The sequence below is a fragment of the Atractosteus spatula genome, chromosome 5 (assembly GCF_055471065.1).
Source record: "Atractosteus spatula isolate fAtrSpa1 chromosome 5, fAtrSpa1.hap1, whole genome shotgun sequence".
Lineage (NCBI taxonomy): Eukaryota > Metazoa > Chordata > Actinopteri > Semionotiformes > Lepisosteidae > Atractosteus > Atractosteus spatula.
In genome coordinates this window covers 7940260-7953945 of record NC_142710.1, presented here as the reverse complement: position 1 = coordinate 7953945, position 13686 = coordinate 7940260, and the positions used below count along the sequence as shown (strand labels likewise).

Here is a 13686-nt window from a genome sequence, read left to right as displayed (position 1 = left end):
ATAAGTCAGTTGAGAAAAAAATCTTACCTACCTGCATGAGGCGATTCGTGACCTGCTTGATTCTTAATAACGTGAGGGACAGACTCACACCATTGTTGCACAGCAAGGCAAGTCATAAAAGACAAAGCAGGTCAATTATGAAACTGTACAAAAGCCCACCCCCAGGCAGAAAACCAAGACCCTTCAGCTAATACCCTGGCTTCTCTCAAAAAACATCTGGATGAGACCCAAAACAGCCAAAAAACCTCCTTTTCATTGTAGTCTTTTTATACTTTTTGTCAAGATCTTAAGCGGATGTCTGTCAATACATTGCTTTTTAGGTACTGTACCAAGCTAGAGAGTTCAAACTTCTGCTGAGGTGGTGTTTTAGCCAAGTCCTTGTAAACATCAACACTTAAAAATAAAGAAGCAATATTTGTTATTCAACAACGTCCATCTGCATCTCCAGATCCCAGGCCACCCACAGTGGAGGTGAGAAGGTCACCCCGAGATGACCTGAGAGCAGACGGAGCAGAGCTGGAGTGTCTCCTCACTGGTTTCTTTCCAAGAGACATCTACGTGAAGTGGCAAGAAGGTAAAACAGATGTGCCCAAGGACGTGTATACAAACGAGCCCGTTACCAGTGATGGAGGAAAGACCAATTTCTCAATGGTCAGCAGAATATTCATCCAGAAAAATAAGTGGCCAAATCTGAAATCCTACAAGTGTGTATTTAACCAAGGAAATGGAGAAAGGAAGTTTCCAGAAAATGACAAAGTTCTTCCTGGTGAGAGTTTGATCCTTTTGTCTTGATTTTAGATTATTTTGCCTTTGACATTCATAATTGTGTGTGTGCTTAGCACATTGGAACTTTAACAGCAGAGACGCCTTTCCCTTTCCACAGAATGACTTCTCAGGGATAATAGATGCTGGTAAACGTATAACTGAAGTCAACCTGCAAGACATGCCCAATTAGAACAATTGACAAATGGTATTCTTCACTTCCAGTTCCCAGGCCACCCACAGTGGTGGTGAGAAGGTCACCCTGAGATGACCTGAGAGCAGACGGAGCAGAGCTGGAGTGTCTCCTCACTTGTTTTTTTTCCAAGTGACATCTATGTGAAGTGGCAAGAAGATAAAACAGATGCCCAAGGACGTGTATACAAACGAGCCTGTTACCAGCGATGGAGGAAGGAACAATTTCTCAATGGTCAGCAGTCTACATCCAAGAAAACAAGTGGCCAAATCCGAAATCTTACAAGTGTGTAGTTAACCAAGGAAAAGGAGCCAAGACGTTTCCCAAAAACAATACAATTCTCCCTGGTAAGAGAATGTTCCCTTCAGTTTTCTGTTTGATTTGGAGCTGGAGGTACCCAAGAGCGAGGGGCACAGAGGAGAGGTTTTCCAAGAAGCTGAGGACCCATTTCTTCTGGAAGGCATCAAAGAGGAGATCAGTAAATGTTCATGTATGGGCGGCATCATTTCTGACGGGAGTTTCATGATGCAGCTATAAATGAATTTCTGACTTGCATGTGCCTAAGATGCAGTGATTCCAATCAATCAGGGCCACTTTCACACTAGGCATGCATTATATTTGATTTTGGAAAAAAAAGGTATTGGAACTCATTATTAGCTATCAGAACAGACATTGGCACAATTTGGTTGAACTGTATCATTGGAAACTTGTACAAATCCTGAGCTACAATTCAATTGGGCAGAGGCTCTGTGGCTAAGGATCTGTGCCTGTGGCTGGAAGGTTGCTGGTTCAAATCCTGCAGCTGGCAGAGGAATCCTACTCTGTTGGGCTCCTGAGCAATGCCAACCCCAGCTGCTCCAGGGGTGCTGTATAAATGGCTGACCCTGTGCTCTGACCCCAAGCTTCTCTCCCTGTCTGTGTGTCTCATGGAAAGTGAGCTGGGGTCTGCGAAAAGACAAATTCTTAATGGAAGAAATTGTAAAGGGTTAATAAAGTGATGTTATTAGTATTAATCCAACATGGCATATGCCAGATGACAGATGGTACCAAGTTGCAAACATTGCTATGTCTAAGCTCTCCTAAAAAACAGGACATCGATGAACCAGCAGTGTTACTCCTTCTAGTACCATTGACCGCCAAGTACGCCTTTTTAACTTTTAAAGACCAACACAGAAAAATAATTGCGTTTGACAAGAAGAGAGATGGATTCTGAGTTATTGATCAAATCTGCACTTAATTATCCATTTATACAGTTACAGTCCTTTTACCAACCTAAGAGATTCTAACTTAGATTGCAGAACTGGATATTTCACTAGTCCATTGCAGGTTATCAGTACTGATACAGGAGTAACCAGGGTATCAGCTTCATTCATCTTTTGCATTTAACATGAGGAATCATGAAACCATATTCCACTGGCATTGATTGACCAAGACCTCCACAGTAATATATTCTATTTCATTTAGAAGGCAATTTATCTCCTATTTTTGTCCTTTCATAGGCATTAAATAAGAATTTGAAAGTAACAGTTAAGGTAACAGTCTGGGGTTTTAATGGGTGGTTAGAAAGTTATGTTGTAGGTCTAAGCTGTTGTGTAAATCAGACATTAGTGCTTCATGTTGAAGATTTCAACATTTTTAAAGACCTAAGTGATCTGGTTATTGGCTTAGTGACTGATTCATTCCACTCCATTCCACTGCAGGTCTTTGTTCCAGCTCTTCCTTCATTATTGAACAGACCTTCAGCCCCTGGACCCAATAAACCATTAACCATCAAGGAATCGATAGCATGACTATATAAAGACTTGGACTGGAGGAATCCAGGTTACCTGTCCCTGCTGTTTGTTGTGGCAATATACTAATAGAGACCTTTGAAACCCTGATGCAGGATTACCCGACCTGTTGCCCTTCCGATCCACTCAAGTCCGGTCCAGGATGTTCCTACAACCACAGAGCAGTTAAAGTGCTGGCTGAGTCAGAGCTCTGCAATGGGGTGGAAGGGATGGGCTGCAGTTTGCCCGCCATGTACTGTAAATCTAGAGATTATTTAATCCAGGGGAGTCCAGTCCTGCTCCTGGAAGGCCAGTGTGTCTCCAAAGTTTCAATCTATTTCAGCTTGCCATTTCATAATTTAGAATTGCAAATTATGTTGTCACACCCAACCAACTGTGTGTTTTTGACATTTCAGCACATAGCTGCGACCCTGTGACCTATGACCTATGACTTATGACCTGTGACTGCACACAGAGAAGACAGATACTTCTTCCTTTAAGATACTGATCTTTTAACATGTGACAGGAACAAGAAAAGACCCTGTCACCCCAGAGTGTAAATAAGCCCAGTTGGAGTTGGATGAAGAAAGGTCACAAGACGGGAAGTAGACAGATTACAGAAAAGCACTGAGCTGCCAAGCCATATAGAGTCTTCTAGGTGAGCATTAACTATTACTGGCTTGTTCTGACCACTTGTTAACCTCTTTCACCTCTAAACAGACAAAGCAAACATTGAACAGAACCAAATCTCCAGGACCAGAATCTGCCATTCCTGATTTAGATATGAAAATGTAGTATTTTATTCACAGCTATATTTGCACAAATATATAAAACACAAAGTCTTCTTACAGTTTAATACTCAGACTCAAGAACAGGAACAAGGGAAATGTTCATTTTGCTTTCTGTGTAGAACAATGGGTAGTATTTTTCTGTGAAATGTACATTAGCTGTGTAAATGAGATTTCGAGTCTCCACTTTGTAAAATGACAGCTGTCCTTCCTCACAGTTTATATAGACCCCCACTCTCTGGGGAAGCAGATCCTGAGATAATGGTGTTCGGGGTTCGGTAATGAAACTAAACTTGGTTTTACTCCACCGCTCCACTGCCCAGGCCCCGTTCTCAGGTCTAAGGTATGCATTTCTAGGAGCAGATCCCCTGAAGATGCCCACACCCCATTTCAGATTATCCCTCACATCCACCTCCCAGTAGTGCCTCCCTGAGATGAATCCCACTTTACCCAAGACACCCTTATTGACAGTAAACCTAGTAGATGCAGAGGACTGAGGCACATCAGACAAGACTGCGCGTTTCCCATCCTTGGAGATGTTCAGGCTGACATGGGCTGTATCAGGGTCCAGGACTACATCAACTGGAAAGAATGACAATGACTATCAAAACAGGGGCCTATGCCTTAAAAAGGGAAATTACTTTTCTATTCATAAATTCATTCTTTGAATTAATTCCTTAAGAAATGGCAAGTGTTGAGTTGAAGAGAAAAGATGTTAACTCATATGATACAACACAACATATTCGACTAATAGTATATTCTCAAACCTAACATTGTCCAATTAAATGCTTCTGAATAGTGTATTTTGGTAAGTTTATAAAAAACACCGTACAATGGCAGCCATTGATTAGGATACCTGATGCATTTTGAATCCTTTTCCACACTAGGAGAAAAAAAAACAAATTGTTAAAATAATTTATTTATGTGTAAGAATACAGTTTTCCCTGCCAGGGATTACTAAAACACACACATATCATTCTATGACATTGTTCTAGAGCAGGGGTGGGCAAACTTTTTTGTCTGAAGGGCCACATAAAATTTTGAAACTATACAGAGGGCCACTTCACGCTGCTTAAATGCCCCCTATAAGTTAAGAATCCAACATAGGCTTATTAGTTCAAGGTTAACGATAACCTGAGAGAGAAAAAATATTTTAAATATAAAAAATAAAAATTGTATAAAACTTGACGTTCAAGTCAAGGTCCTTCTTCGATGACCTTGACTCGACGGGTAATTGTTCTGCATGATAAACTTATTTTCTCAAATTTGTTCTTGCTGTCTGGACAAAGAATATCTACGGTTTCTATCATACACTCCTTCAAAAGCTCCCCTTCAGAGAGCGGCTTGCTTTGTTAAGCAATTTTATATGACACACTCTGCATTCACTGCCAACTTTCTGCTTCTTCAATCCGCTCATGTTGGCGCAGGATCCCTCACAGTACGATGGACCCACTCTGACTGGTGAATCAAATTGGTAAAGCAGGGGTTCCAGAACTTATTGGGTCCGTGCCTCCCTTGACCTGTCAGATTTTCCACGTGCCTCCCCTGTGTCACAAATACAGTCTGTTCGATGGCAGTGCGATATTTTTCAAAAGATTATACATTTGAAAAAGAAACGATGGGTCAAAATAAAAACAAAGTTGATCCAATTTTGATTATTTTTAAGCATTTTCAAAACCAATAGGCTTGATCGAAACAGTATAAAAATACTTAACACATTTTCTTGAAATTATTTGAAATATGCAAACAATTTGAAAACATTTAGAAAAGAGTCAACATCTTTGTAAAATGCTAATAAAATGACTTAATAAACATGTAAAACTCTAACATCAATGTTTTTTTTAAAAAAGGGGGAGAATTCAATGCCTTTTTGTCAGTGCCTCTTAATGGGTAGGTGGGCTTGTTTAATAAATCATGTAAACGTAATTCACCAAAAACACCGGGTAGTATTTTTTAAATGGCAACGTGCATCTCCTTCTCAACATTGACTCTTGATCTGAACTTGTGCTGAAAACCCAGCCTCACAAAGGCAGGATATTGCAAAGGGAAGCAGAATTCACAGAGCTCTGTTGCTGATTCCTCGGTACTCCAATAGTACAAGGTTTTTTGCATTGTGCTGCTCGGTACGCTATTTTGTATGATGAAAAAAAGAACTTTGCTGGGGACTGTAGTTTGGTTAGAAAAAGCAGCTTTCTGCTCATTCATTAAACTTGAGCAAAAAATACTCACTGGGCTTACTTACAGTATCAAACTACTGTGAACAGTTCCCAAATGACATTTCAATTTATTGTGGATCAGGCTCTCAGCAGCCAACACTTTAAGGCAGACAACACACTGAGGACATTCGTCAATTGTGCCCTCAATTGTACATGTGTAGCGGCGAGGCTTAATAATAAGGCAGAATTAAGTGTTTCTGAGCTTCCCAAATGAGGCCCCATTTCTCTGTTCATCTCTGTGGAGCAGCCACAGAGAGACCATTAGTGCAGGGTGATTTAAGGTTTCCTAGGACAGCTCCCAAAGGGGGATGCACTTAGCTAAGTCTGGCTATCATGATCAATGGTCATCCACTGGCGCCTATCAGTCTAGGGAGTGCCGGATGGACATCTGGACTGCATTACTAAGTGTCAGGACTAAGTGACTCATATCTCACCTTGATCAACCAATCAGGGACTGGTAGGGCTGAGTAACCCACGTGGGACTCTGATGCCCATAGAACTTTCAGCCAATCAACGAGCTGAAGTTCCTCCAGGTAAAAACAGGCCACACAGGCCTGGAGATTCAGATTCAACAAGATTCAGATTCGGGAGATTCAGTAAGATTCTGGAGAGGATTCTGTGGACTGTTCTAAAGGGAATTCAAAAGGAGAATTCCAGGGCAGGACGGCCCAGGAGCAGAAGGCTCCCAAGGGCAGGACATTCTCGCAGCGCGCCTCCTGACCATCCCGAGACTCAGCCCGGACAACCACGGAACGGCCAGTGTGTCCGAGTGCCAGAACTTTCCTTTGTTCTAAGAGTCTAGAGTGGAGGTTGCCAGAGAGTAACCAGCAGCAGGCCTCGTGAACAGGTCGGAACTGTGGACGGCTGAATCACTATTCAGAACTAGCGCTTCATCAGGAACGAACCGGTCCTCTTCCTGACTTGCTGGGACCCACAGTCATCTTTTCTCCTGTGCGCAAACTTTGCTAGTTAAAGCCAACACTAACTAGCAGGCCAGTGAGCATCTGCAGCGCACCGTCACAAGCCGCACAGCACAGCCTGGCACACAGCCAGACAGCGCGGATTGGACAGCAACAGCCTGCAACTGTTTCTTTGTGCCTGCAGGAGATCTGAATCCCCAGAAATTGGATGAGTATTCAACTTCAATGCATTACAGCTCGAGAATTCAATTGTTATCCCAACCAGTTGATATCAATTTAATTCCTAAGAGTTATGTACTTGTTTTGAGTATCTAATGTAGAAGTTGTAACCAAGTTCACTTTATGAAACGGTCTTAATGAATGATATACTGAACGTATGTCCTCTTGATATATGTAACTCTTCGTAACTGATTGAATATATACCTTTTGTATTCTGATAACCCTCACGATAAGATCTGTTAGGTTTATATGCATATTCTATGTATTAATAAATGTATCCTCATGTATTAGTACCTGTGTGTGTGCGTTGTTTGAGTTATGTCGCATGGTTGGATTCTAAAGCCATCAAAAGAATCAACTTTGTGATTTACTGCTACAATTGATAATTGTCTCAGTAAATGCCCAAACCCTACAGAACTGGTGCCTTCAGAGAGCCACAACGCTACATATTTGGCTTCCCTGAACGGCTATGAAACACTACACATGTAAAACTGAAATTCAAGAAACTGTCGTCGTACTTTCTGTTTTTGCGTTTCCGTTTCTCTTTAGACCTACAGCAGGCTCCATGTCCTTCATGTTTTTTTTTTTGCTCATATTTAAAAACCTCTCCCTTGCGATCGTGTAACAAGAAACTCACAAAATGACCACTCATAGAAACATGAAACACCGAAGCCATGGTCAGCTGCTTACAGACTGCCGACTCTTGTGGCCAGTGTCATGTGACACAATCTAGCTCGGTAGCCCGCGACTCACACATATACAGAAAGTATATGATCTCTTTATACATATAATCTGTTATCTCCTCTCAAAGGATAGGAGAGTACATTCTAAAAACAACAGATGAGAGGGTTCATCTATGATGAGGGTTCATCTATGGTTAATGGAGTTGCCATGGGCACCAGGATGGGACCCAGCTATGCCAATATTTTTGTCGGCTGGGTAGAAGAATGCTTCTTTGCTTCCTATTCTGGCTTTGTCAGTGACCTCTACAAGTGTTGCATCGATGACTGCATTGGTGCTGCTACGTGCTCTAATGACCAGCTAGAGCACTTCCTGAATCAATTCACTAACTCTCACCTGTCCCTCAAATAGACAGTTAACATATCTTCCACCACTCTTCTGTTTCTAGACATAAATGTATCTGTTATCCATCTACGACTCTCATCCTCAGTCTATTACAAACCCACAGATTCACACTGTTCATCTTTTTTCATGAACAGAGGATACCCCACCCATGTTATCAATAGGGCTCTCACCCAGGCCAAGGAACTCCTGGTCTCACAGCCGCATTCCTCTGGTGCTTCCCTACCACTCTAACACACTTTCTATCCCCAGGACCATTATTTACAACTACTCCATTTTACAGGGCGATCCCTTCAGCGGTACCCTTTTTTCAAACCTCCCAATCATCTCATACTGCCGACCCACCAATCTACGTAAACTTCTGGTTCACAGCTCCCTTGTCCGCACTCGGCCATCATACCCACCAGGCACCTTCCCCTGCAACAGAACTCACTGCATCACCTGCAAATACATATCTAACAACACGCTCATTCAAGGTCCCTCAGGTCAATTCCAGATCACCCAGATGACATCCTGTACCTCCAGCAACCTCACTTACTGTATCTCCTGCAGCAAATGCCCAGTTATCTGCGCTGGGGAAACGAGAAGGAGAGTAGGAGACTGCTTCAGAGATCATGTTCGGGCTGTGAAGATGAAAGATTTCTCCAAGCTCATAGTTTCTCATTTCACCTCTGACGGCCATGATCACACTGATCTCTCTGTCTCTGTTCTCAGAGAAGGGTTTCTCACCTCTCACAGCAGAAAGACAACAGAAACTAAACTCATCCTGAAGCTAGGTTCACACCATCCCCCTTCTCTCAATGACCGACTTACTTTCGTGTAATCTTCTTTATTTTCATACAGGGTTTGACTTCACACCTTTCTTCAACCTTCTGCACTTTGCACTTCCTGAATGGCCTCTCTGCCTCTCTGCCCCTCCTGCCTCCTCCCCTCTCACAACTTGTGTTCTTCTATGCAATTTAATCTTTGCTGTCTGCCCCGTCTTACACCCGAAGAAGGCTTCACAGCTGAAATGTTGTTTTTTTCTCTCTTCTCTTTTCAGCATGGAATAAGCTTGTTCCTTTGCAGACTACGCATGCTGACACAGCTCCCCACCTGAACTACTTCATCTATGATTTTGTGTAAGATTAATTTGTCTCTACGTAAGACAAGTTATTGAGTTCAAGGATGTGGCAGTAATCTTGTCAGAAGTCCTGCACACCTTGTTTCATTTATTTGTGTTCTGCAAGGACAGATCTCCTCCTCATCTTTGAATGCAACAAGTTAGAATGCTCTGAATACAACTCTTACATAAAAGTGTCAACATTGTGCTTTCTACATTAAAACTCCTTAACTTCCTTAAAAAATACAAACTTTTTTGTGCCTTCAATTATCTTGCCTCCCTATTGGTAGTCCCAGTCAATATACAATCCATAATACCACCAAGGTATTTACACCCTTATACTGTTTCAGTAGGAATAGAATATTTCTGAATTCAATTATTTCCTGTGTGGTGTTTGTATCAAAAACAGTGTATTATCTTAGCCATGATCCCTTGAATTTAAAAATGTGCTAAGACAAAATGGTAAAGATGTTGTCATGAAAAATGTCACACTTTGTATAATGAGCATCAATGTGTTTTTCTTACCTGTTGTAGGTATTCTTCTTTCTCTTTCTATGAAGAAGGCATAACACATGTAAAATGTCAGATATGAAAGTAAAATCTAAATTATTCCATGTTACAGATTCCTCTAACACAATATAGAATCTAACACAGGACTTTCTTTAGTTACTTTTAGGGTAAGTGAGAGTCACAGTTGTGGAGTCCAGGTATAAAGTAGACAGATACTCAAAGTCTTGACCCCTAAATTATATTGATTTACAGAGATGATGCTTTATTTTTATATTTCATAAATTAAATCTTTAGGCCAGCAGACCTTGACTGTTTACTTCAACAACCTTCAAAGCCCAAAGACATTTTTGTTAACAAGGATCTACAAGAATATGTTGGTTTGCAGTCATTTTAATAATACAAAATGAATGTGTTTAACATTTGTTTTGATTCATTAATTTGGGTTTCAGTGTAACCTGACACCTGAGCATGAATAGACACAAAGAAGACGGAACATAGAATCACTTACTTGATATTTTGGTAAGAACAGAGCAGGCTTAATAAAGTGAAGAGAAAGAAAAAAGATTAGTGACAACACTGACACTGTGTGCTTGTCTCTCCCTGGTGTTCACAAGCAGAGCAGATCCCCGAATCCAGAGCAGTAATATCTTTAGTCTGCCGAACAAATTGTCTACAATTTTCTAAATGAGGCCTTACAAGCAAATGATCCAGAATTAATACTGTATATCCTCCCTTATGTCGGATTTATACTTTTGACTATACACACTTGTATCTGTTTTGCCATTTGAATTGCTTCCCCAGATTTTAGAATTTGATGTTTCGGCGTGAATGCAAAAGTCTTTTTTATAAACAGTCTCTTCTGCCTGACTTCGTTTCTCACGTTGTATTTAAAGTTTGTTCTTGTTTCCTGCATGCAACAGCAGGAAAAAAAAAACCTTCATCCTGCTAGTGTTTTGAAAGCCTTTTACCTTATTAGATATCGTCTGCCAAGACTTCCCTCAATGTAAAGTTCTTCAATTATATGTCATTTTTTTTGCCATCTCAACTATATTTGTTAATCCTCCTAATTTGATATAACCTGCAATCATGTGAAATAAATGCATGTTAAATCTTTCAACTGAAGTTGCTTTAAAAGTCTCTTTTGAGCCAGCAGTGGATGGAAATAATAAAGAAGGGAAAACTTTGAAAATCCACACTTGTACTAACCAATCACGTAGTTGCTGTTGCACAGTGGGACCAGGTTGTGTCTCTTTATGGCGTCGCTGCAGCGTTTAGCTTCTTCATGAACATCAGTCAAATTGTCTTGTAGGTTAAAACAGCTGTTTTGAATGTCCTCCACTATCGTCCGCAGTTCTAATTATAAAATGACAAGATTATTTAGGAGAGCATTTCAAGAAACACAAAGCGCTTTGCAATGGCGGACACTATACATTACAGAAACAATTGTAAAACAGATTTGTGAAACCAAGAGTAAGACTAAATTATACATGAAGAGCTTTGGAGAGAAGACATGAATATGACATAATAACAACAAACCGACTTCTATTTGTTTCCTCACTGTTGTCTTTGATAGAGTGAAAAAGCTTTATTGACCACTGTGTGAAATCTACTCCTGGGCAGAGTGTGCAGGCTTTCTCACTCCTGAGTTTCAGCAGAATGATCCTCAGGTCTAACTGCTCTTTAATTGTTCAAGAGAAGATATTGGGACACTGGAAGATACTGGGGATTGGGGAGTTGTTGTAGGTTTCAGCTACTTGTCAATTGTTCCAGAGGGTCTAAAATAAAAACTACCACAGCCCCATCAAATATGTTAACATATTTGCTGCAGTGTTAATCTGTATCTGTGTTGATGACCTGAGGACCCAGGGTCTAATGACCACCTGCTACTGAGACCTGAGAGGCATCACTGCACCCTGAAACACAATAGCTTACCTACAGTAGATTGACTATCCTTACCTTGTTTAAAAGCAGAAGAGCTCCTGTTTGAAGATGAATAATTTGTGTACACAAGGGAGGTGTTTTGGGGTAGAACTTGGGTAGTTGTGGTTTGCCTGAGGAAATCTTAAATAAAAATCAGAAGAGAACTATAGTCTAATTAAGCCAATTCTTTGCCGAATACTAAGTCTATTTTGTTTTGAACAAGGTTTTAAATAAACTTTCTTTCCCAATGACTAAACACACTATACTCTTGTTGAATTATATGTAGAGATTTTAAAGTGAATTTATTCACATTGTAATGACACAGAAGTCGTTATCAATCAACATTTTTTCCTGCTGGATCATTGTGGTGGTAGAGGAATTAAAGGTAGTTACAGCATGAGAGACGTACATGTATTGGAATACATAGAACTGAATCATGATTTTCTTAGAACAGGGAAGTATCCCTCAGGAGGAGGAAGATAACTGGGATGCAGGACAGAAAGAGACTCTTGGAGATATAAAAGACAGCAAGCAGACAAAACCAGGAAAGAACATACTTCCTTTCTAGTACAGAAAGGGATTCTGTTCTGCCCATTGTGTTGGAAGTACATTTGCTGACCAGCTATCAAGTAAAGGAGGAGAAGCTAGGGAGAGAGCATCAGTATCCCACTCTTCTGAACAGCCAGGTACCTAATTTCACAGGGATATCATAATACTTCTGCTATACTGTACATGTCCAAACACATCAGTTCCTGTACTTACAATAAGAACTGAAGATGACAGTGGTCAGGAGCACACAGCTCAGACCCGAGCAGATGAGGGCCAGGATCTTGTACGGAGAGCCGTCTCTTTGGGATTTCTCCACCGATTCCAGAACTGAAAAGAAAACTCTTTAAGATATTCAGCTTTTTCAAAATAAAAACATACAGAAAATCGCTTGGACAACCATTTCCTCAGGACTTTATTAAATTATAGATACAGATATAAAGATACTGTGTATCAAAGTTCCGTTGAAGTTCATTGGCTTGCCTGCATGTAGCAACACTGCTGACAACTACAGCGGTTTTTACATTGTGTATTAACGGTGCACATTTGCATTGGACTCAGTGCAGTCTGTGTTGACAGAAGCTGAACGATGAACATGGAATCCATGTTCATTGGATTAATGGTGCACAAATGTGTGTTGTGTTAAATTATATTTTGCAACACATCAACTGTTTAGCTGATCACAATGTAATTGATCAAGATCATTAGAAATTGGTGATTTAATGGTCATCCTGTCATATTAGTCGCGGCTGCTGGACTGTTGGGCATTTAATCACCAGGAGACTCTAAGCGCATTGAGTTGGTTTTTGACCAAACCCGTTCCAGTTACTCCTGGGAATAAAACCTTGGACCTGGCAGAGCTCAGAGCTCTGTGATCGAGTGTGGACTCTGGGCACCTTCACCTAGTATTGCACCTCTCTGGTTTGTTTTTTTTCTAGCCCCTGCTTCGTTCTCGATCAGGTCCATGGATCACCCCCTGGTTACACTGCCCTGAAATTAGACTGTTACTCTGTCTTGACTCCTGGATTCGCCCTTTGTTGGTATTCTGTCTCTCATAGTTTCACCCCCCCACCCCCAGTCTCAGTAACGCGCAGCTCGGTGCAATTCCTTGTGTGCTGTTTGCAGGCTCCCTAACTCTGCTACCTCTCGCCTAGCACTTGGGTTCACTGTCACTCCTGGATCGCACTTCCCAGGGGTGGGACATAACAGATCCCCAAACCAGACAGTCTGATGCCACTGCTCCACATCATTCCAGATTGATCATTACAGAATCAATCTGCAGAAGTCACACTGAAAGAAAAACACATGTGCCGACAGTACCTCCCAGGTTTCCTTTACTCTGCAGTTCTTCTTCCCCACCTTTGTAGCAGTTGGGTGACTTGAACGTATCTTCAATGTTGGCGTAAATGTGTTCCATGTTTACCATTCAGCTTCTGTCAACACAGACTGCACTGAGTCCAATGTAGCACTGGAGATACAGCTGCAACAGCTGAACCCGACTTCATAAGAGAATAAGAAACCCCCCCTTTTGCTCTGTGGTGTAGAGACTTTAACATGTTTAACATATCCTGTGCACTGAAGGTGTGATCTCACCACAGGTTCAGTTCTTCCTCTGTTCTTCTGGTGATGAAAAGGCTGTAGCTGCTTCTCTTGTGCAC

The 13686-nt window shown here is 41.2% G+C and overlaps 1 protein-coding gene across 1 annotated transcript; it reads right to left on the bottom strand.

Moving 5' to 3' along the window:
* Positions 1-3576: 3576 nt before the first annotated feature.
* Positions 3577-13445, bottom strand: LOC148833940 (E3 ubiquitin-protein ligase TRIM39-like). The gene is made up of 8 exons (XM_088916504.1): positions 13349-13445; positions 12245-12358; positions 11519-11623; positions 10769-10915; positions 10071-10097; positions 9578-9604; positions 4369-4395; positions 3577-4094 (listed from the first exon to the last, which is right to left on the bottom strand). Exons 1-8 carry the CDS (start codon positions 13443-13445, stop codon positions 3577-3579), a joined length of 1062 nt encoding a protein of 353 aa, XP_088772630.1.
* Positions 13446-13686: the final 241 nt, after the last annotated feature.